Below are 24,789 nucleotides of genomic sequence, written 5' to 3'. Positions count from 1 at the left end.
GGTAGGGGGAGGGGAGATTTTGAAACTTGTGAAATCCACATTGATACCATTGGGCTGCAGGGTTCCCAAGCGGAATATGAGTTGCTGTTCCTGCAACCTTCAGGTGGCATTGTTGTGGCACTGCAGGAGGCCCAGGATGGACATGTCGTCTGAGGAATGGGAAGGGGAGTTGAAATGGTTCGCGACTGGGAGGTGCAGTTGTTTATTGCGAACCAAGCGTAGGTGTTCTGCAAAGCGGTCCCCGAGCCTCCGCTTGGTTTCCCCGATGTAGAGGAAGCCACACCGGGTGCCTGTTTCAATGCTGTATGACTCTGAATCACCCTCACCAGTTCCCTTCACTCCATGCTTGGTTCTTCATGAGAAGGTACTGGAGTGGAACTTGAATGTAGAGATTTTGGCTCAGCGGCAGGGGCATTACCCATTGTGCCACAAGACTTTCAGTAATTTCAATTAACTAAAGCACTCAACAGAAAAGAAGTAGAGAAGCATTTTCCACTTTTTGTGAGGAACTCAAAGTTTGGGAGCTATAAATATACAATTATGAGTTTAGCAGAAAATCTTTTATGTGATGAGTGCTGAGAATATGGGGCTTGTAGATTGGTAGAATACAACAAGAATAACAAATGGTTGGTATATGATGGGTCTATTTATAAAGTGTTCATAATTTGGTATCCTTGATATTGATGAGACCAAATGAACACAAGGTGACCACTTCACAGAACATCTCTGTCCTTAAGAATGACTCATCTTCTAGAGATAGTAGGAACTGCAGATGCTGGAGAATCCGAGACAACAAGGTGCAGGGCTGGATGAACACAGCAGGCCAAGCAGCATCATAGGAGCAGAGAGGCTGACGTTTCGGGCCTAGACCCTTCATCAGAAAAGGGGGAGGGGAAGGGGATTCTGAAATAAATAGGGAGAGAGTGGGAGGCGGATAGAAGATGGATAGAGGAGAGGATAGGTGGAGAGGAAACAAACAGGTCGAAGAGGCGGGGATGGGGCCAGTAAAGGTGAGTGTAGGTGGGGAGTTAGGGAGGGGATAGGTCAGTCCAGGGAGGACGGACAGGTCAAGGGGGCGGGATGAGGTTAGTCGGTAGGAGATGGAGGTGCGGCTTGAGGTGGGAGGAGGGGATAGGTGGGAGGAAGAACAGGTTAGGGAGGCAGGGACGAGCTGGACTGGTTTTGGGATGTGGTAGGGGGAGGGGAGATTTTGAAGCTTGTGAAATCCACATTGATACCATTGGGCTGCAGGGTTCCCAAGCGGAATATGAGTTGCTGTTCCTGCAACCTTCGGGTGGCATCATTGTGGCACTGCAGGAGGCCCAGGATGGCCATGTCGTCTGAGGAATGGGAGGGGGAGTTGAAATGGTTCGCGACTGGGAGGTGCAGTTGTTTATTGCGAACCAAGCATAGGTGTTCTGCAAAGCAGTCCCCGAGCCTCCGCTTGGTTTCCCCGATGTAGAGGAAGCCACACCGGGTACAGAGGATGCAGTATACCACATTGGCAGATGTGCAGGTGAACATCTGCTTGATGTGGAAAGTCTTCTTGGGGCCTGGGATGGGGGTGAGGGAGGAGGTATGGGGGCAGGTGTAGCACTTCCTGCGGTTGCAGGGAAAAGTGCCGGGTGTGGTGGAGCTGGAGGGGAGTGTGGAGCGGACAAGGGAGTCACGGAGAGAGTGCTCCCTCCGGAAAGCAGATAAGGGTGGGGAGGGAAAGATGTCTTTGGTGGTGGGGTCGGATTGCAGATGGCGGAAGTGTCGGAGGATGATGCGTTGGATCCGGAGGTTGGTGGGGTGGTACGTGAGGACGAGGGGGATTCTTTTTTGGTTCTTATTGCGTGGACGGGGTATGAGGGATGAGTTGCGGGAGATGTGGGAGACACGGTTGAGGGCGTTCTCGACCACCGAGTAGGGGAAGTTATGGTCCTTGAAAAACGAGGACAACTGAGATGTACGGGAGTGGAATGCCTCATCCTGGGAGCAGATGCGGCGGAGGCGAAGGAATTGGGAATAGGGGATAGCATTTTTGCAGGAAGGTGGGTGGGAGGAGAAGTATTCTAGGTAGCTGTGGGAGTCGGTGGGCTTGAAATGAATATCGGTTTCTAGGTGGTTGCCCGATATGGAGACAGAGAGGTCCAGGAAGGGGAGAGAGGTGTTAGAGATGGTCCAGGTAAACTTAAGGTTGGGGTGGAAGGTGTTAGTGAAGTGGATGAACTGTTCGAGCTCCTCGTGGGAGCACAAGGCGGCGCCGATACAGTCATCAATGTAACGGAGGAAGAGGTGGGGTTTAGGGCTGGTGTAGGCACGGAAGAGGGATTGTTCCACGTAGCCTACAAAGAGGCAGGCGTAGCTTGGGCCCATGCGGGTACCCATGGCTACCCCCTTTGTCTGTAGGAAGTGGGATGAATTGAAAGAGAAGTTGTTGAGGGTGAGGACGAGTTCGGCTAAGCGGATGAGGATGTCAGTGGAGGGGGACTGGTCGGGCCTGCGGGACAGGAAGAAGCGGAGGGCCTTAAGGCCGTCATGCATGGGGAATGCAGGTGTAGAGGGACTGGATGTCCATGGTAAAGATGAGGTGTTGGGGACCGGGGAATTGGAAGTTCTGGAGGAGGTGGAGGGCGTGGGTGGTGTCACGGACATAGGTAGGGAGTTCCTGGACCAAGGGGGAGAAAATGGAGTCCAGATAGTTGGAGATCAGTTCGGTGGGGCAGGAGCAGGCGATACAATGGGTCAACCAGGGCATTCTCCCCTTCCCCTCCCCCTTTTCTGATGAAGGGTCTAGGCCCGAAACGTCAGCCTCTCTGCTCCTACGATGCTGCTTGCCTGCTGGACTCATCTTCTAGTTGCTTGCATTTCAGTAAACCATTTTGTCCCATGCTAATATTTCCATCCAGGATCTTCCACAGTGTTCCAATGAAGCTCAAAGCAAACTGGGGGGAACAACACCTCATGTTCCACTTTATGGCCTCTAGAACTAAACGTTGAGTTCCACAACTGCAGAGCATGACCTCTGTTATCCAATATTCCTCCCACCCCAATCCTACCAGTATCTTATTTGTACCTTGTTGACTTTGCTCTCAGCATTTTCTCCTTTACACACTTTCATTTGCACCCATTTTACATCCCTAATTTCCCTTCACCATCAGCACTCCATTTATCTTTGCTCAAGGTGCTTCACAATCTGTTCCACTTGCTCCTCCTCTCTTTCTGTCAACAGTATAAAAACAATTCTTTTCCAACTCCTTCAGTTCTGAAGAAGAGTTGTATCAGACTTGAAACATTAACTCTGTTTCTCTCTCCACAGAAGCTGCCAGACCTGCTGAGTTTCTCTGGCATTTTCTGTTTTTATTAATATCCATTCCAAAACAGTGTATCATCTGCATTGTACATACTAGTTTTGTGCTGAGCACCATGCCAAATAGTCTTTTATAACTGATTCCATCATGTGTTTTTTCTTCTGTTCTTTTTTGTTAATTCTGACTCCTTTTCACCCTAACCCAAGAACCAGAATCAATCTTCTGCAACAAATTGTTTAATGCCCTTGGACATCCTGTGTAAAAGAGCTGGATGAGAAAATGCAGTGATTCTCTCACCATGATGTTAACAGACGCCCCAAAGAAATTATTTGAAAGTGTAATAAACAATGAACTTGGGAATTTACCTATTGAAAACTGAAGAGTAATTCCTTTATAAGTGTGAACTTCTGGTCTTAGTTGAATTAATCTAGTGTGTTAGTAATTCTACTTATTGGATTAGTTTTAAACAGACTGTGGAGTTGTGGCGTTCGACAATCTAGCTTAAATTTCTGTAAAACTGTGCTTCTCTATTAAGTGTGAATTCATTTCATGTTAAATATAACTCTTAAATACAATTCAATCTCAGAATACTTTTTGAAGTAAATACTAAGATGTGGCAGCTGTATAACATTTGCACATCTGTGACCAGTAAAAACCTGTATAAGGATTATCTGGGGAATTTTCCAAATTGGATCAACAAATGGTTAAGTATTATGGGGTCACAGAGACAAAAATAGCAAATTATTTAGCCTGTTCATCAATATTTAAGGCGGCTTAGTCAACAGGCTAAGTCAATGAACAGATAGTCTGGACCGATTCAAACAAGACCAGAGGTTTATTTTTAAGGAAAATAATCTTCAGTCTTTAACAGGTAAATTTCCAGAGGTTTTAGACGTGCTTGTGGAACAATGAAAATTATTATACTAATGCTATTCAATGCACGTATTTAAATACAATACTTAAATTCAGCCCCCTTTTCAGTAGGTATGATCGAAAATTAAAAACGTAGAGTGGTTCAACTTTCCGTGAAGTATTATTATAGTGTTTAGACACATTGTGGCAAAATATTTCACTGGGAGCTGATGGTTCTTGAAAACAAAATAAAATTGTAAACATGTTTGGACACGGAATGAATTAGTTTTGTATTCCTGGTAGGTGGAAATTATTGTAATTCACAAAAGGAAGTAAGTTTTCATATTGATCATTATTTGTAGATTCAGAATAAACAAAGCAAACTTGGAATACAATGAAATGAATAACTGACTTCTGCAACTATTTTTATCAGAAAGGAGCTCTCCTTTCTTCTTGTTGTATAATGCAGAGTTATTCGAGCGGTGGGAGCACGAGCCAGGGTGCAACCCGGAAGGTAAGGCTTTTCCTTATAAAAACTTACCTCGTGAGTCAGCAGACTTCTTGATTCGATCGGTGGGAGTGGTGAGAGCGCGAGCCGGGAAGTGAGCTATTATATTCGGGCATTGTCTTTAGGTAAGGTAAGGTTTTTTTTTTGTTTATTCTGTTGGCAATCTAGAGTAGAGGGAATGGAAGCTAGGGCAGTTGCATGCACCTCTTGTAGGATGTGGGAGGTAAGGGTCACTACTAGTGCCCCATCTGACTTCACCTGCAAGAAATGCATCCAAGTGCAGCTCCCCACAGACCGCGTTAGGGAACTGGAGCTGGAGCTGGATGAACTCTGGATCATTCGGGAGGCTAAGGGGGTGATAGACAGGAGTTATAGGGAGGTGGTCACACCCAAGTTACAGGACAAAGGTAGCTGGGTGACTGTCAGGTAGGGGAAAGGGAATAGGTAGACAGTGCAGGGATCCCCTCTGGCCGTTCCCCTCAATAGTAAGTATACCGCTTTGGATACTGTTGTGGGGGGACGACCTACCAGGAGTACAAATTGGCCAGGTCTCTGGAGGGGTGGCTCAGAAGGGAAGAGGGGAGAATAAGAGAGCAATAGTGATGGGAGATTCAATGGTTAGGGGAACAGACAGGAGATTCTGTGATACAGAATGAGACTCCCAGATGGTGTGTTGCCTCCTGGCTGCCAGGGTCAGGGATGTCTCTGATCGAGTCTTCAGGATTCTTAAGGGGGAGGGAGAGCAGTCAGAAGTCGTGGTACACATCAGTACCAATGACACAGCGAGGAAACCAGATGAGGACCTAAAAAGTGAATATAGGGAGTTAGGACGGAAGCTGAAAGCCAGGATGAGTAGAGTGGTAATCTCAGGAATACTATCGGTGCTACGGGCTAGTGAGGCCAGAAACAGAGAGCAAGTGCAGATGAATACGTGGCTACAGAGCTTGTGGAGGAGGGAGGGCTTCAGGTTTGTGGATCATTGGGATACCTTCTGGGGAAGGTGGGACCTGTACAGGAAGGATGGGTTGCACCTGAACTGGAGGAGCACCAATATCCTGGGCGGGAGGTTTGCTAGAGCCCTTCGGGAGGGTTTAAACTAGTTTGGCAAGGGGATGGGAACCAGAGCTATAGATGTAGCTGGCGTACAGGCAGATAGAGCATGCAGAGAATCTGTGAGGAAGGATAAGCAGTTGATAGGGAAAAGTGGCAGTCAGTGCGACGGGTTGAGGTGTGTCTACTTCAATGTAAGAAGTGTCAGGAATAAGGGTGACGAACTTAGAACATGGATCAGTACTTGGAACTAAGGTGTTGTGGCCATTATGGAGACTTGGATAACACAGGGGCAGGAATGGTTGTTGGATGTTCCAGGGTATAGATGTTTCAAAAGAAATAGGGAGGGAGGTAAAAGAGGTGGGGGAGCAGCATTGCTAATCAGGGATGGTATGACAGCTGTAGAATGGGAGGTCGTGGAAGAGAGTTTCTCCACTGAGTCAGTATAGGTGGAAGTCAGAAACAGGAAAGGAGCAGTCACTTTATTGGGAGTTTTCTACAGACCCCCCAATAGCAACAGAGACGCTGAGGAACAGATTGGGAGACAGATTTTGGAAAGGTGCAGAAGTAATAGGGTTGTTGTCATGGGTGACTTCAACTTCCCTAATATAGACTGGAACCTCCTTATTGCAAATAGTTTGGATAGAGCAGATTTTGTCAGGTGTGTCCAGGAAGGATTTCTGACTCAATATGTAGATAGGCCGACTAGACTGGAGGCCATACTGGATTTGGTGCTTGGCAACGAACCAGGCCAGGTGTCAGATGTCTTGGTGGGAGAGCATTTTGGTGATAGTGATCACAACTCCCTGACCTTTACAATAGTCATGGAGCGGAATAGGAGCAGACGGTATGGGAAAGTATTTAATTGAGGGAGGGGGAATTACAATGCTATTAGGTCAGAACTACGGAGCACCAATTGGGATCAGATGTTCTCAGGGAAATGCATGACAGAAATGTGGAGGTTGTTTAGGGAGCAATTGCTACAAGTACTGGATAGGTTTGTCTCACTGAGGCAAGGAAGGGATGGTAAGGTGAAGGAACCTTGGATGACCAGACATGTGGAACACCTAGTCAAGAGGAAAAAGAAAGCTTACTTAAGGTCAAGGAACCAAAGATCAGACAGGGCTGTAAAGATCTACAAGGTAGCTAGGAAGGAACTGAAGAATGGACTTAGGAGAGCTAGAAGAGGGTATGAGAAAACATTGGCAGGTAGGATCAAGGAAAACTCCAAGGCATAGTGGAGGGAACTTGTGTGTGGAGTCAGTGGAGGTAGGGGAGGTCCTTAATGAATACTTTGCTTCAGTATTCACCAATGAGAGGGACCTTGACGTTTGTGAGGACAGCATGAAACAGGCAGATAAGCTCGAACAGGTTGATGTTGGGAAGGAGGATGTGCTAGAAATTTTGAAAAACATGAGGATAGATAAGCGCCCTGGGCCAGATGGGATATGCCCAAGGTTTCTACGGGAAGCGAGGGAAGAGAGTGCTGCCCCTTTGGCAATGATCTTTGCGTCCTCACTGTCCACTGGAGTAGTACCAGAAGATTGGAAGGTGGCAAATGTTGTTCAAGGAAGGGAATAGGGATATTCCTGGAAATTACAGACCGGTCAGTCTTACTTCTGTGGTGGGCAAATTATTGGAGAGGATTCTGAGAGATAGTATTTATGATTATTTGGAAAAGCACAGTTTGATTAGAAATAGTCAACATGGCTTTGGGAGGGGCCTCACAAGCCTTATTGAATTCTTTGAGGATGTGACAAACCACATCGATGAAGGTAGAGCAGTGGATGTGGTGTATATGGATTTTATCAAGGCATTTGATAATGTTCCACGTGATAGGCTCATTCAGAAAGTAAGGAGGCATGGGATTCAGGGAAATTTGGCTGTCTGGATACAAAACTAGCTGTCCAATAGAAGACAGAGGGTGGTAGTAGATGGAAATTATTCAGCCTGGAGCTCAGTGACCAGTGGTGTTCCACAGGGATCTGTTCTGGGACCTCTGCTCTTTGTGATCTTTATAAATGATTTGGATGAGGAAGTGGAAGGGTGGGTTAGTAAGTTAGCCGATGACACGAAGGTTGGTGGAGTTGTGGACAGCGTGGAAGGCTGTTGTCGGTTGCAATAGGATGTTGACAGGATGCAGAGCTGGGCAAAGAAGTGGCAGATGGAATTCAACCCAGAACAGTATGAAGTGATTCATTTTGGAAGATCGAATTTGAATGCAGAATACAGGGTTAATGGCAGGAATCTCGGTAGTGTGGAGGAACAGAGGGATCTTGGGGTCCACGTCCATAGATCCCTCAAAGTTGCTACCCAAGTTGATAGGGTTGTGAAGGCAGTGTATGGTGTGTTGGCTTTCATTGGCAGGGGAATTGAGCTTAAGAGCCGTGAGGTCTTGCTACAGCTCTATAAAACTCTGGCTGGACTACACTTAGAATATTGTGTTCAGTTCTGGTCACCTCATTATAGGAAAGATGTGGAAGCTTTAGAGAGGGTGCAGAGGAGATTTACCAGGATGCTGCCTGGACTGGAGGGCAGGTCTTATGAGGAAAGGTTGAGGGAGCAAGGGCTTTTCTCATTGGAGTGAAGAAGGATGAGAGATGACTTGATAGTGGTGTACAAGATGATGAGAGGCATAGATAGAGTGGATAGTCAGAGACTTTTTCCCAGGGCGGAAATGACTATTACGAGGGGGCACAATTTTCAGGTGATTGGAGGAAGGTATAGGGGAGATGTCAGAGGTAGGTTCTTTACACAGAGAGTGGTGGGCGTGTGGAATGCGCTGCCAGCAGTGGTAGTGGAGTCAGAGACTTTAGAAACTTTTAAGCGACTCTTGGATAGGCACATAGAAGATAGTAAAATGTGAAGTATGCAGGGTAGATTGATCTTAGGAGGAGAATAGGTCAGCACAACATCGTGGGCTGAAGGGCCTGTACTGTGCTGTACTGTTCTGTGTTCTGTATTGTGTATTTATCATATCACTGAATCTCCAAAATATAGTTTGCATTGGTACAGATGCATAAAACACATTTTTGAGTGCTCCAAGTGGCTTTTGAGGCTCAAATGCCATTCATTGTAGTGCACACTTCTGGCGAAAATTGCACAGGACAATTTATTAGGGTCTTTTTGTGGGCACAGTTCACATCTGTCAATAGTAAGCAGATGAGGCAAATCGTAATGTCAATCAGAGAGTAACATTAATTCAATGCCAGCACTGCCATATTGGAGCTTGATGCTCCAGTTAACATTGTCCCTTAGTCACATAAGGCTGAGCACATGTTGAGCAGAAGTAAGGATCCATTAGTACTACTTAAAGGGATCGTCAACTACTTTCATGTTAATTGCTGATTGATTTTTACTGTTGCCATTACTATAAAAGTATCTGGTGCTTTTGACAGTTCTTTAAAGACCATAAATAATAGGAACAGTGCAGGCTGCTTGGGCCCTCAAGCCTAAGTGTGACAGGACAAATGCTGCCTTCCTGAGAATGGGAACAGTAGGTTCTTTCTCCTGTGTGGAACAACTAAACATCCCTAATAATACCTGAAAGACAGGCTACTGGACTGTTGGAAGACAATAGTATCCACAGTCATGATGACAGCAATCTGAGTTTGTGTGAGAGAAATCTGAGAATGAGAAGCTGAGGCCATCAAATCGAGTGTCATGGCTGAGTCCAAAATCATGTTGTTGGAGCTGGTAGAAACTTGAATGCTGGAAAGGGTGAGGCTCAAGTCTTGGCCCAAAGTAGTCAAGGCAAACACATAGGTGGCAAGTGAAGTCTCAAAACCTACTTTTCACACAACATTAGGATCCCGATTTAGCAGATGAAATTAACTCCTTTACTTCTGACATGTTAATTTGTTTATACCAATCTACATGAAAGTTAACCCCACCCATCCCCCCCAACCCACCCCACCCCGGAGCACCATTTAAACAACTCTGGCATGTCTACATGTCTAATCGCTGTATAATCTACCACTACATAGTTGTTACTGCTGTCTACAAATAATACACATTATATTTTTAAATCCATTTCTATTTCTTAATTAAATCATAATGTCTTCCCTTACCTCTCTTACGTCCTGTTTTGTCATTGAAGTGATTTTATCTTTAATCACCCTTCCCCTTTGCCATTTTCTCTCTTTCCTTTATAAGCAGACATATTTAGTTCCCAGTTTTAATTGTCTTGCAGTCATGGGTCAGCAATAACTATTATATCATACTTTACAGTTGAATTTGTGCCTGATATCGGTTTTATTTTCAATACACTCCATGCATTTGTATAAAGAATTTATTGTGTCAAATGCCCTAACCTGTCCTGCTTGAATGCTTTGCACTTACATTTCTTATTTTTTATTTTTTGATGATTTTATATCTTTTAGCTTTCTTTTACCAGTTGCACTTCAAACGTACTTTCTGGTCTTTACTAACTTTGCTTCCATTTTATTTGTTTTTGAAGTATTTCTAATATAACCAATTCCATATGAAGCTTCACCATTCACTCATATGAAGTCCCTGTGATCACTGTTTATGTTCTTTCTTCTAGGGTTCTTGCTCCAGCCTGATTCAGGTGGAGCCTATTCCGAAATTTCAGTTCTTTCTGTTCCAGTATTGGGTGCTGTTTTGTTATATGTTTGGGGTCTAAAACTATTTAGTAATGCTGCTGGATTCCGTAGCACCTTCTGCAAGAACAACTTGTTTACAGCTTGATCTATAATGAATTCTCTTCACACCAGGTTAGAGCTTCTGCTCCGTTCTGGCACTCACTACTTAATCATGTGACTCTGACAACATCACTACATCATCATCATTATCATTATGTGTGCTTCTGATGTTAATTCTATTACTCTACATCTCTCCCCAAGTGTTTATTCCCATTATCTTTACATTTAATTATGTTCCCCCAGAACCTCAGATTTCACAGGATTAATCGTTGTGGTGCTTTGACCAAAGTCTCTGATCTGGTTTTGATCTCATTTTGAGGTATAGGATGTTCCTCTGTCAGTGATTGTTAGTGTCCTGGGTGAATGAAGAAATTTGCTCTTCCTCACCTTCGGAAAAACAGTTCCAAGTTTCTATTCACTTCCTGTTCAATTATTATCAATGCAGAGTGGATATTGCTTAGTGAACACCAGAGGATAACAGGAGTACCAGCTGCTGACTAGATGACTCCCAATGACTTTCCTAATGGAACTTGTAGACCTATGAAGCAAAAGGAAAGAGAACAAATATAGACATTAGAATATGAGGAAAAGTCAAAAGGGTTACAAAATTCTTGCATAAACAGAGAACAAATTGCAGTAAGTGAAGCTATGTAGGAAATTGAAATTATTTACTGTTTTGTAGTATATGGGTGTCACAGGCAAGGCCAGCATTTTTTGCCCACCCCAATTGCCCTTGAGAAGGTGGGAGTGGCAAGCCACCTTCTTGAACCATTGAAAGGCATCCAAATTAATTTTTATGGCTTATTAAAGGGCATTTCAGATGGAACTTGAAAGCCAATTACATTACTGTGGCTCTGGAGTCCCATTCAGTCCAGAGCAGACACATTTCCATCTCTAAAGGATGTTAGTGAAACAGATGGGTCTTTACAACAATCAATGATAGTTTCATGGCCACCATTACTGAGACTGGGCTTCAATTAAATCTGTTGTTTTTTTTCCCGAAAGATGGATTACTCCAGATTTATCTTCCTAACAGTTCTTGCTTCAATTATTGAAGATTCATTTGCTACCTCCTGTGTGGTGGATCAATTCACTGTGAAGAGTGGATTTGACTACAAAAGGGTAACTTATTCTGTTAAATATTGTTTTTTTAAAGGCCTTGGTTAGTAAAACAAATTGTTTGATAAATTCTGATGCAAAAACAAGCAAGATTTCACATTTTATAGCACAGGCATTGAAATATGTAGTGCCTAGTTTCAATAAGAAATATGAAGCAGGAGTAAAACATATAGGCTGTCAAGCCTGCTTTGTCATTTAATGCAATCATTACTCCCTTTCTACCTCCACTCTACTTTCCAACCCATTCCCTGTAATCTTTGATTCTGTGAGACCAAAAGTTAGTCTATCTCAGCTTTAATGGTGCAGCTACAGAATTCAAAAAATTCGTGATACAATGAGTGAAGGAATTTTTTCCATATTAGTCCTAAAGGATTGACTGCTTACCCTGAGGCTGTTGCCTGTGTTCTAGATTCAGGAGAAACAACCTGTCAGTGTCTACTCTGTCAGATTCCTCCAGAATCCTGTATGTTTCATTTAGATCACCTGTCATTCTTCTAAATCCCAGTGTGTATAGGTCTAATTTGCTCAGCCTCATAGCAGAATCTTTATAACCAGGAACTGGATCAATCAAGTAAAGTTTCTCTTATATTGCTGCCTGACAAATGCAAATCAAAACTGCACAGTATTCTAGATTGAGCTTTGCCAAGGCCCATACAATGGTAGTAAGAATTTCTTATTTTTGTACTCTAGTGTGGTTGATTCTTAACTGCCTCTGAAATGTTTTAGCAGTCTATTCAGTTCACAGGCAATTAAGCATGGGCAAGGAATGCTGGTCTTGCCAGTAATATCCACATCCCATAAAAGAATATTTTTTAAATTCCACTTGGGGGAATAAAAAGGCCAATATTCTATTTGCCTTCTCAATTGATCGCTGTACTGTACTTGTACGGTAAGTTTTTTTATTGTGCCTGGTATAAGTACACCCAAGTCTCTATTGGCATCAAAATTTAGAAGTTTCATGACATTTAAAAACATTCCACTTTTCTATTCTTACGAACAAAATTAATAAATTCTCACTCCACACTATATCTGCCACTTTGTTGAACATGCACATAATCTGTTTAAATTTTTGCAGCCACTTTAAGTTCCCCTCACAGTTTGCATGCCTGCATAGCTTTGTATTCATAAGCTCAAACACATCATTCTCGATTTCTTTGTCTGGTTATTAAATAAGGGCCTGGGACTTGACCTTGAGACACTACACTACATAGACTCCCAAATTGGGAGTCCACACCTGAAGCAACCTTTAAGGTTTTTATAACACTGGTTTGCACTGGTCTTGTTTAAGGCAAAACCAACTACAAGGTTCTTGCAAAAAAAAAAGGAAATTACAACCTATGCCAATTGTTGCCATTCTTGGCTGTTGAACAACATACTGCTAAGTCCTGGACCTTTCCTCTAGCCTTTCTCTTTCCTTCCATGACCCTAATTGAGATTTGAGACCCCTGACCTATGGGCCATTGTAACTTACACTGCTACTGAATGATCCTTGAGGTTCAGGTGAGCCCACCCATCATCACCAATCATTTACCTGTGAGTCACTGTGCTGCTAGCAACTTCCTGGCTCCTCCAGCCTTGCTGCTAAACTATGAATAATACCAAGGCTTAATAGTCACATTTCCTCAGATGCCATTATTTCTAGTTGCTTAATTTCAAGCTGTTAGTATTAAATATGTTTATTCTATAGAAACAATGCAATTGAGTAATATGCTGATTTCAAAATTTCTTTGATTTAAAGTAACTAAATTGTGGAGCTAAGCATACAGTCATTCACAAAACATTTGACGGTGTGAACTTTTGTAGAAGTGCAAGAGCATATAGTGGGCCGGATTTTCAACCTTGAGGTAGTGTGAGTGAGGACACTGTCCTGCTTGAGGCTGCTGGGTGTCAAGACGGGTTGTTTATGATGCCTGCCTTAGTGCTGTGAGATTTACTCCCCTAAGATTAAAAACAGAAAGGCCCTTCAATCCTCACGCTTCACACTTCCTTATTACGCCATGCACACCCTATGCCCCATCTATCTTACCTCATTTATTTACCCCTCCTACACCCATCTCTCCTCATGCCCAACGCCAATGTATTTCCTGCCAAACAGCCTTCACGGCCCCTCATGCCCCTCCATGCCAAGGTATGCCTCTCCTTCAATGCTTCATTGCACCTCATGTCCACGATGCCAAAATATGGTACTTCTATGCCCATTTACCCAAAGTTAGATAGAAGCAATGATCGTTATAATGAATGGTGCCAGCCTTAAAAATAGGCTTTTTATTAAAACAGTCACCCATTAATAACTTTGCACTATGTTTACAGGAATAAACTGCTTCTTACTACATATTAATAAAAGTGTTTGTGTAAGGTTTCAATAGCTGAAATTGCGAAGTACATGAAACTACTTAGCCTTGTGTAAATAAACATTACGAGATTAATAGCAGAAGACAGGGATCCAAAGCCATCAATTAAGCAGGGGCTTACGTGTTGCAAAAGGGGAATGGTTGTCTGGGCCCTCAGCCAAGCTTCGCTCTCTTGAAGTACACTTGAACCCATGCTTGATTGACAGCTCTTGCTTTCTGATCTCTGCTAATGTATTTGGGACAGAATTATTAGTTACATGACAAACGTTAGGTTGATTAGGAAGACTCAGCATGAATTTCTAAAGGCAAAATCATGTTTAATTAACTTGCTTGAGTTTTTTGAAGAGGTAACAAAGGATGAATGAGGGCAAGGCTGATGATTTGGTATTCATGGATTTCCAGAAGACATACAATGCCACACACAGCCTTGTGAGGAAAGTTATAAGTCGTGGTATAAAAGGTCAAAAATCACATGACACCAGATTATAGTCCAACAGGTTTTTTTGAAAACACTAGCTTTCGAAATAAAAACCAAAAGAACTGCAGATGCTGTAAATCAGGAACAAAAACAAAGTTGCTGGAAAAGCCCAGCAGGTCTGTCAGCATCTGTGAAGGAAAAAACAGAGTTAACGTTTCGGGTCTGGTGACCCTTCCTCAAACCTGCTGGGCTTTTCCAGCAACTTCGTTTTTGTTACTAGCTTTCGAAGCTCTGCACCTTCCTCAGGTGTAGTGTGGAAGAGGAGGTATACCAACACAGAATATATAAGCAGAAAGGTAACAACCTAAAATATTGACTGCGTCCTGTTGAACCTTTAATCAGAAAGGAGACATAGGTTTCTGTTGATTAAAATGCAAATCCCAGAATTTCTTTCAAGTCATTGTTCCGAGATAATTAAAGGTTTTATCAGTGTATACACGAGGTGACACCTCAGGTCAGACAATGCATTTTAGGTGAGAGGCCTTGTTTAGAATCTGTCTGTGTTTCAACCTGGAGTCAGGCTGCGTTTTTTTTTAAACAAAATAGAATGTATCTGCAAATACATAAACATTTTGGATGAAAAAATTCACCCCAGAGATTTATATGCTTGTGCGTGCGCGTGTGTGCTTGAGAGAAAATGTGTAAGGGAGTGCATGTGTGAGGGTGTGTGCACGCGCACACGTGTGTGTTTGAGAGAGTGTGTGCGTGTGACAGGGTCTGTGTCAATGTGTGAGTGTGTGTGTTTGTGTAAGTGTATGTGTGAGAGTATATAGTGTGGTGGGATCATCTGTAGTGCGACATGAACCCAAGATCACAGGTGAGGCCGTCGTCATGGGTACAGAACTTGGCTATCAGCCTCTGCTCAGTAATTTTGCGTCATTGTGCATCTCGAAGTCCGCCTTGGAGGATGCTTACCCGAGGATCGGAGGCTGACTGACTTTGACCACTAAAGTGATCCCTCACTGGGAGGGAACATCCCTGTCTGGCAATTGTTGTGTGGTGTCTATTCATCCGCTGTTGTAGCATCTGCACAGACTCATCAATATACCATGCCTCAGGGCATGCCACAGCGAAAAACTGTAATGACCTCCTCAGAAGAAGACACAGGATACAACCAATAGGGTACCCTTTGTCATCCAGTACTTCCACGGAGCGGAGAAACTATGCCATGTTCTTCACTGCCTTCAACACATTATCGATGACAACGAGCAGCTTGCCACGATCTTCCCTACGTGTCCACTTCTCACCTTCAAACAATGGCCAAACCTTAAACAGACCATTGTTCACAGTAAACTACCCAGCCTTCAGGACACAACACCACAGAACCCTTCCATGGCAACCTCTGCAAGACATGTCAGATCATCAACATGGATACCACCATCACACATGGGAACACCACCCACCATGTGCACGGCAGATAATCATATGGCTTCCGCAAGGCAAGGATGCCCTGAAGCATGGTATATTGGTGAGACCGTGCAGACACTACGACAACAGATGAATGGACACCGTGCAACAATCGCCAGACGGGGGTGTTGCCTTCCAGGGGGGGAATACTTCAGCAGTCAAGGGCATTCAGCCTCCGATCTTCAGGTAAGCACCTTCCAAGGCGGACTTTGAGTTACACAACAATGCAAAATCACTGAGCAAAGGCTGATAGCTAAGTTCTGTACCCATGAGGATGGCCTCAATTGTGATCTTGGGTTCATGTTGCACTACAAGTGACCCCACCACACTATACACTCCATACGCACACACACATGCACATCCTCACACACATACACTGCCTCACAATTACACACTCTCTCTCAAGTGCACGCGCGCGCGCACACACACACACACAGATTTTCAAAATGATTAATGGGCTGGATCAAATAGATAGGGAGGAGTTAGTCCCATTCATTGAAGAAAAATGAACGAGAGGGCATAGATTTAAAGTGATGTACAAAGAAGGAAAGGTAAATTTAGGAAAATTTTTTTTCACAAGGTGAGTGGTTAGGGTATGGAATGCACTACTTCAAAATGTGGTGGAAGCAGGTTCAATTGAGCCATTCAAGAGAGCAGTGGATGATTATTTGGAAAGAAATGGTGGTCAGGGATATGGGGAAAAGCAGGAGATTGGTACTAGGAAATAGAACCAGCGCAGACATGATAGGCCAAATAGCCTCATTCTATACCTAACAGTTCTGTGGTTCTGTGATTATTGCTTCTGTACAGTGTATCCCAGGTGAATGAGCTTGCAAATGCCATACTTTCTCATTATATGGATATTGAGAAGCAATAGGGGTAGGAGGTGGGATGAAGGAAGCATCTTAGCATGAGGCACCATAAGGGTTGCGTAACTTGCAAGTGCAGTTCAAGGAGGACCTTTCAAAAGGTTCCATTGTGCAGAATGTGACGAACGAAAAACTGCTGCTATGTCATCAACCATGATCCTTTAAAAACTTGGCTCAATGTTGTGAAAATTACAGAGGATTAGAATGTTTATCTCTACAATGGATCCAGCCAGGCTGGGAATGCTGAGTGCAAACCCGCAACCCAAACAAGCCTGCACCTTAAAAGGTACTCCCCAAAACTGCAAAGCCTAAAAGGGGTGTTGGCAAATCTGGTATCGGGACCTGCTGGCCAGTTTAAAAGAGCTCCCACCCTTTATTTAAGAAAAACTAGTCCCACACCATAATTACAAGCCCACAATTATTATTGGGATTAATCAATGTCTAACAACACAATAAAATTTTTGAAAATAATAAATGAGATCAGCAGGGTGAAATAAGTTGTGGAACACAATACAGCAACAATGATTCATATAAAAATAAAACCTTCTAAATGTCATTTAAAACTTCAAATGGATCTTGGATCAGACATATCCTGAAACCTTTGTCATCCAAGAGGTAGTCAGATTCTGAAACTGATGAGAAAGTTCATATATTTCCACAGCAGTAGAAGCTAGACCAAACAAATGATCTCGTCAACATTATTTTTATTTGTAATCAACATTGTGAATATTATGGATTGCTAAAATACCAAAATTCTTTCGTAAATACATTTGCCACGCTGCTATTTAAATGAAGTTTCTTAATAGCGATGAACCTTCCTTCCTCCAAAACAATCTAGATCAGAATTTCAACAAACACTTGGTGAAATGGTGTAAATAGCTGTTTTAACTATGAAAGAGATTTCTCTGGGAATTTCACCTATTTCTCATTGGCAAGGCCCCAGTGAAATTGCAAGCATATGTTTGTAAAGTAAATTAAGGGCTAGTAGAATAGATTCAGTAGAGAGAAAATATATACAAATTATGAATTTATTAAATTATTTTTACGTGCTTGTGTGTCACTAAATAACCATAGTTTTTGCATTTCCTTGACTGCAGTATACTGGCAAGTGGTATGCTGTGGCAAAGAAAGATCCCGAAGGGCTCTTCCTTCAGGACAACATCTCAGCTGAATACTTTGTGGATGATGAGGGAAGAATGACAGCTTTATCAAAAGGAAGAGTGAAACTTTTTGGGTGAGTCCCGTTTTAGTGTCAATGAGTATCGACTCCAGATAGATCATGGCCTGTTTCACAATTTGTTTTTAACTTAACTTTTCTTTTGCATAACCCTTTTAGGATTCCATCAACTAACCACAACTAGATGGAGTTAGAACTTGAAAATATTAATAGAAAAAAAAAAGCTTCTTTTTAAATAATATTAAATAGAATTCACAAAATTGAAGTAAATTACATACTCTATGCATTAAGTGTATGTACATAGATTCTGAATAGTTATGTTTTTCTAATTTGCATATACATTAACATATATGATTTGACAAATAAACAACAAAAATAGTTTAAGTATAGTAATCCAAGCAAACTGCATTTAATTTAAATGTGATAATGTTGGTATTTAGCAAATCATAAGGGGAATATATAAAACTGTATCCATTAATGTTATCTGGAGTAAAAGCAAAATGAACTGATGCTAGAAATTTGAAGGGTCAAAGGAAATTCTGGAAAGGCTCAACAGGTCTGGCAACATCTGTGCAAACCGAGAAAGAGAGAGACACAGACAATTAAACTTCCAGGTTAATGACCTCATCATAAGATATGAGAAAAGGACAACGATCTGGAATATTAGGTTGAATCTGATCAGTTGGCAGGCTTATTTGCAGGCTGGAAAATTTGAAGATTTGAAGTTTGGCAGTTGTAACATTAATACTGAGTACATTAGGAGAAATAACTTCTGCAGGAAATGCAAATCAAACAGGGAAGGGCAGCACTATATTTAAACCCTCCTTCCTCGGGCTTAAGCTGGAGGAAGTGATAACATGGAAACAGGTGCTATTTCAAATGAAGGAGTCCAGCTGACGTGGCTAGAGGTAGCTGAGAAGGTCAACAGCCATGCCATCATCATCAGGACCTGGACACAATGCAATAAGTACTTAGATGATCTTTTGAGGGCTGACAAGGTAGACATATGTACACAAGAATGAAGAAAGGTACACTTAATTGCAATAATACAAAGGAATGATTCACAAGGCCCTTTGCAACCTATTGTATACATATACAGAATTCACACTGAGCCCTGAAACTATGGTATTGTGCAACCCATTCCTCAATCAGGCACAACAAATGTTAGGGTGTCTTACGGTCTGGAAACTGCGTCCTTCATATTTTTAATACTCTTGTTTCTCATTGTAGAGAGTAGAGAGCACCTGACTCCCAGTTGAGATGTCAAAGTGGGATGGAATCCCATTACCAGCAATCTTGATATCAATGGAGGAGACCCTTGGTGATTAAGAAGATGGCAGCTGACCAGACTGTTACCGAAAGAGAGATAGGGATCCACAGGCTCCACTCCTCTATGGAGTGTAATGTGTGCTGAACCACCAAGATAAATGAGGCACTTTAGGGGCTATATTGGATGACAGCCATCCAGTCTGGTCAAAGCATTGGGATCATATCTTTTAGCAAACCTCTGATTAATGATTGCCCTGGCTGCTCTGGCACATCCTCTAAGGCCACAAGGATGTAGTCCATCATGCCCTGCAACTGAGGAAAACTGAGTCAAACCTGATTGGCTGTATCCAGTTCAACACTGAGGTAGTACAATACCTGTGACATGCAAGGCAACATTCACCTGTGCAACGCAACAAAAAGGCAGCAGGTTGTAAAATCCTGTAAATGTTAGCACCAGACCCTGCAATGATTTAAACAAAGTTGCAATGAATATTCTATCTGTTTCACTTATTAACAATTATATCCACACAGTCATCTTGCTGCTGGTCTTCCTCCAAAAGGACAGAGATCTGCGATACTTATCTGGGAGAATCACTACCTCTGGAAACATTGCAATTCCAAACAGCCCAAATGGCTGAATTTGCAGATCTGCTATCTCCAGGTTGTCAGTTAAGCCCTCTGCTGCTTTTAGTGCTGCATATTCAACTTGCTGAGTGTCTTCTTCTTCTTCTTCTCCTCCTCAGTGAAGCTGCTCCTACTCAATGGTTCAGCCAATTCTTTATCCTTGCAGGTTCAAAGCTGCAAGGATCTGGAATTCACTTGGGGTATCAAATGATGTTTCAGCAATTTCTTTGCCCAAACATAAGTAGTAATGGCAGTCTCAATGACCTTCTTCCACAGTGGCAAGACTCTTTGGATGCCCTCATCCTTGCCATTTTCCTTTTTACAGATCTCAGCAATTGTCACTTTTAGGCGACAATGATCTCTTGTGGTGTATTTACATCCTTTAACTTGCTGAGTTCCAGCTGCTGAATGTTACTTATGTTGTTGCTAGAGACAAGCATTACCTTGGGAAAGTGGCTCTTAATTAGCTCTCTAATTACTTCAATTGCCTTCCTGCCCCCACCATGTGAGTTGCATTGATGCACACAACCGGTTCCTGGGAAAACAGAGGATTGTAGGGAGATGTTGGGATACCAGACTAGTACCTTTTTCCCATTTTCCCAGCTATTCCTGCCTCTAAAGCTTCCTCTGCCACCCTAGAAAAATTCCATGTGTTATATATATCTCTCTCTTCATAGATGCTGTCAGATTTGTTGACCTTTTCTAGCATTTTCTGTTTTTATCTAATATGATCTCATAAACCTTCTGTTTCATTTCGATTAATAGAAAAATACCTTTTTGTTAATATTCAGATCTGAGCATTATAATTTATTTTCTGCATCAAATAAATGGTTGAACCTTGGCTGGTAGGTTCTGGGTGATCTGTGCAGATATGGCGGCTCAGTATAGTGTACCTGACCCTCACATCCCAGGAAAAATGGAGATGGCTTACCAGGGACTTGCAAGCTACCTGTCCAGTGGAGGTGAGGGATTTGTAGTTTTTGTGTTTTTTACAATTACCTAGCTCAGGCTTAATAATCAAATAAATTATAATGCCTTAGTTTCTCATGTTTTTCTTTAATGAAAGCATTTTTACATTACTAGATAATTTTTATCTGCCCACATTCACCAGTAACTGTAGTATTGAAAATTGTGAAGGCCATGCAGCAAATATAGGCCTCAAGGTCACACCATATAACGGTGTACAGAGACCACAATATGGCAGACCAAGAATGTGCATACAGTTCTGACCAGAAGTTGTTGCCTCTGATAATGCCATAGGAGTAAGGCTTCTGGCAATGGTGGCATGCATGCCACATTAGAAGTGAAAATTAATTTTGGTATTAATTTTCTTCACAGTGCCCATTTTCTCATTTGGATTCCTCCATTGTTCCATTCAACATATTGCTGACCTCAGTCAGCACAATGTTGTTCTGGGCAACTGGAGGCATTTATATTTAAAGGTTTCAGTCAGGTTTGAACCTACAGGTTATTTATTTCTCTAATATTTCTGGCTACTGCTTGATTAGTTTCTCAGTGTTTTGTTCTCTCTCTTGAATGTTCACTTTGCCTATACAAATCTTGAATGTTCACTTTGCCTATATAAAATGGTTTTTCTGGTTTTGCACTGCTGCCTCTTTTTGCCTAATATGAACAGAATTAATTTTCAATGAGTCAGTTGAGTTGGAAACTCATTCAATAGGTCTATATTCAGACACTGTGACCCCACCTGACCCCATTCCAGACTTTCCAGTTTTCAAGGATGTCTTTTATGTGTGTGAGCTGGTTCAGGTTGAAAGCCCACACCCAGTAGCCATGACCTGGCTGGCACAATTGCAAAGATAGGCATGGCCTAATCTTCCACAATTTTCATTTTGTCAGGCCAAGCCTTTAAAAGGTCGTGATTCATAGCTCCTCAGAAGTATTGTCAAGCACAGTCTATGGGAGAGAACCTTTCAAAAGGTAAATTGAAAAGGTCCTCCTCATGTTTTCCATGCTAAGAAACGGTCCTGAAACAACCTCCATGCCATTTGTAATTTTACACCAGGCCAAAAGCTCCATTCACATCAAAACATTAAAGTGTCAATCATTTAGATCCTTTAATGCAAGGCTATTAACCTCATGTAAATAAACACTTTGGCTTGGCAGCACAGCTGTAAATCAATAGGGGCTCAGGTGTTTCAGTCCTCTAATGGATGTCTAGGCTGTTAACCAGTAATGTATTACAAGGTTAGTCCCTACAATTCTTTGAAGAACACAGTCTATTGTTTCCCTTTAACTATAGACTTGCCCATCCCAAATATGTGATCAAAAATATGACATTGCTGTACTTCCCATACTAATTATGGGCCTGTCACCTAAGGTATGGGAAATCCTCATTTAAGGCAACAGGAAGACATATCGGAAGTGCTTGAATGGAAGATTCTGTCATCCAGACAGATGTAATGAGGACAGAGAAACTAGGAAACTGGAATAGAATTTTATTGAGCACAGATTGTGAATAAATATAGTCGAAGTAGCAGTGGGAGTCAGGGGGCATATATTCAATATTGATTGTTAGCCTATTCTCAGAAATGGAGGCAAAACAATCAAGGATAGGAAGAAATGGAGATGAACCTTATAAAGATGAGGAAAAATATTGGATAAAAAGTGTGTGAAATGTTCCATTTTTTTGTTGAGAGGAAGGAATGGCCTGAAATAATTGTTGATATGCAGGAAAAAGAGGTGAGAAAGAGGATCTGACTAGGACTGGAACAAATAATATTCCTTATTCCATGTAAATATGCATAACTAGGACTCATACAGATCCTCAAAAAACAGAGGCCTAGGCAAAGTAGATAGGGAGAAATTATTACCATTAACAAAGACCAAAACCAGAAAATGCTGAATCAAATAGAATGGTGAAGGAATCAAAGATCATGTGAGGAAAATGCGTTTTTTTTTTACATAGCCAGTGATTATGATATGGAATGTTCTGCTTGAAAGTTGGTGCAGATTCAATTGGGCTTTTCAAAACAGAGTTGGCTAATTACCTAAATAGATAATCTTTCAAGGCCAAGAGGAAAAGGTGGGGGAATGGGAATACCCAGTTTGCTTTGCAAAGACCTAGAATGGATGCAACAGGCTGAAATGGCCTCCTCTGTTATAACCATTCTATGATTCCTTTATCTCGAGGACATTGGAGACATCCAATGAGAATTGTTAAATGTGAGCATTACAAAACCATTAGAAAAGTCACGAATGTAGTTGGGAAAGACTGAACAAGAGGTGGAAAAATACATTCACAGGAAGAAATGAGGTCACTGGGTCAAAAACAGGCTGAAATTGTGTCTCTATGCAGTTATCTTGTTTGTGGTTTTTGGAGTGGAAGTAGAAATGGTTGGTGGGCATTGGAAGTAGGAGGACATGGAAGGAAAATCATCAGAGGAGATGAAGTCAGTAACAGTTTGGGAAATGATGGCTTGAAGTACAATGGTGGAGTTAATAGTCCAAGGGAGGTAGGAGGAAGTATCAGGCAGTTGTCAGGCAGTCAACCATGTGAACCTCGCTTTACCAAACAACAACAGCCTTGTCAGCGTGTTTGGTGACCATGTTTAGGTTGTACCTGAGAGAATGAAGTGCCGTGTCAGAAAAGTTAGAATTAACAAGTGAGAAGAGAAATTGAGAAAGACAAGTTCAAGCTGCCAATTCCTAATTAAAAGATTGAGAATGGTAATAGAGCAGGTGGAGGAGTACAGGTGGAATGAGAATTCAAAGCTGGACAAATGCCATTGGTAAGATCTAGCATGGAGGTGAAGGTGACAAAAGGACAGCCCAACAGTAAAAGAATGATAATATTGTTCTAAGTCAGGATGGTGTGTGGCTTGAAAGAGATCCTATGTGTCTGCTCTCCTTGTGGCACAGTGCCTGGGTTTTGAAGCTACTGCTGAAGGATCCTTGATGAAATGTTTTATAGATGAGACACACTGTTGCCACTGAGCACAAGGGTGAAGGAAATGAATATTCAAGTTGGTTAATTAAGTGTGATTAAGTATGGTTCTTTATTCTGAATGGTGTTGAGCTTCTTAAGTGTTGTTGGAGGTGTAGTCGTCCAAACAAATAGAAAGTATTCTCCTTTACTCCAGATTTGTATCCTGTAGGTGGTGGACAAGCTTTGGAGAGTTAGGAAGTGAATTAGTCTCAGAATTCCTAGTTTCTGACCCGTTCTTGTAGCCATAGTATTTACATGGGCTAGTCATGTTAAGTCTCTGGTCAATTATATCATAGAATCCACTTACAGTGTAGAAGCAGGTCATTCAGCCCATGTGGTCCACACTGCCTTTCCGAAGAGCATTCCTCCCACCCTATCCTTGTAACCCTACATTTCCCATGGCCAATCCACCTAGCTTGCACATCCCTGGACATTATGGGCAATTTTTCCTGGCCAATCCATCATACCTGCACATCTTTGGACTGTTCCCCCCAGGACTTTGATAGTGGGCGATACAGCAATGTCAAGTGTAGATGGTTAGACTTTTAAATTTTAATGGTGATTGCCTGGCACTTCTGTAAATAACATTTGTGCCACACGTGTTAGTGTGTCAATTAACTTAATGAGCTATTTTCTCCTACAGGAGCTTCAGATACAAATCATGGCTTTTAAACAAATAGATTTACATTCAAATTAATCAATATCTTGGTTTCATATGTCTGGTTTAGGATTTATCAATTTAAAAAAAAACTTATGAATTCACAAATTAATACCTTTTGGAAGTAAGGTTTGGCCTGGATTTCTGCTCCAAGGCAGATGGCCGAAGTGAGGAAATTTCCTAGCTTCGTACACCTATTTCAAGAGAAATTTTCCTGAATAGTGGGATCTTCAATCTGGTGATGGTCTTAGTCACGTTTTTAGCTTTGCAGTCAACTGTATACTGAGAAATGTCACTGTTTCTGAAAACTGGCAAGGAGACTTTTTAATTTTAAAAAAAAAGGCCCACCCCCTCGGAGGAAAACCAGAGGCATCCATAGACGTGGCTGAATGCCAAGGCAAGCTCTTTAAAAGGTCCACCTTGGTTCTCTGGGACTTTGCCCCAGTTGTCTGCTAATGCTTTTAGGACCTTCAGCCCTCATTCTTCACACACTGTCACACTCCAACCACTCCTCATTG

The 24,789-nt window shown here is 42.2% G+C and overlaps 1 protein-coding gene across 1 annotated transcript in view; it reads left to right on the top strand.

Moving 5' to 3' along the window:
• Positions 1–4,697: 4,697 nt before the first annotated feature.
• The window catches only part of rbp4l (retinol binding protein 4, like), a gene marked incomplete at both ends in the record, with an annotated part of 22,411 nt that continues 2,319 nt past the window's right edge, over positions 4,698–24,789 (top strand). The window contains 4 exons of the mRNA XM_048592471.1: positions 4,698–4,781; positions 11,407–11,492; positions 17,692–17,828; positions 20,514–20,626. Coding sequence (XP_048448428.1) covers positions 4,698–4,781; positions 11,407–11,492; positions 17,692–17,828; positions 20,514–20,626 — 420 coding nt within the window. The remainder of the gene's footprint in view (positions 4,782–11,406; positions 11,493–17,691; positions 17,829–20,513; positions 20,627–24,789) is intronic.

Source organism: Rhincodon typus, unplaced genomic scaffold (genome assembly GCF_021869965.1).
Source record: "Rhincodon typus isolate 14 unplaced genomic scaffold, sRhiTyp1.1 hic_rhity00001285, whole genome shotgun sequence".
Lineage (NCBI taxonomy): Eukaryota > Metazoa > Chordata > Chondrichthyes > Orectolobiformes > Rhincodontidae > Rhincodon > Rhincodon typus.
The sequence above is the reverse complement of the archived record's forward strand: the minus strand, read 5'-3'. Positions and strand labels throughout refer to the sequence as shown.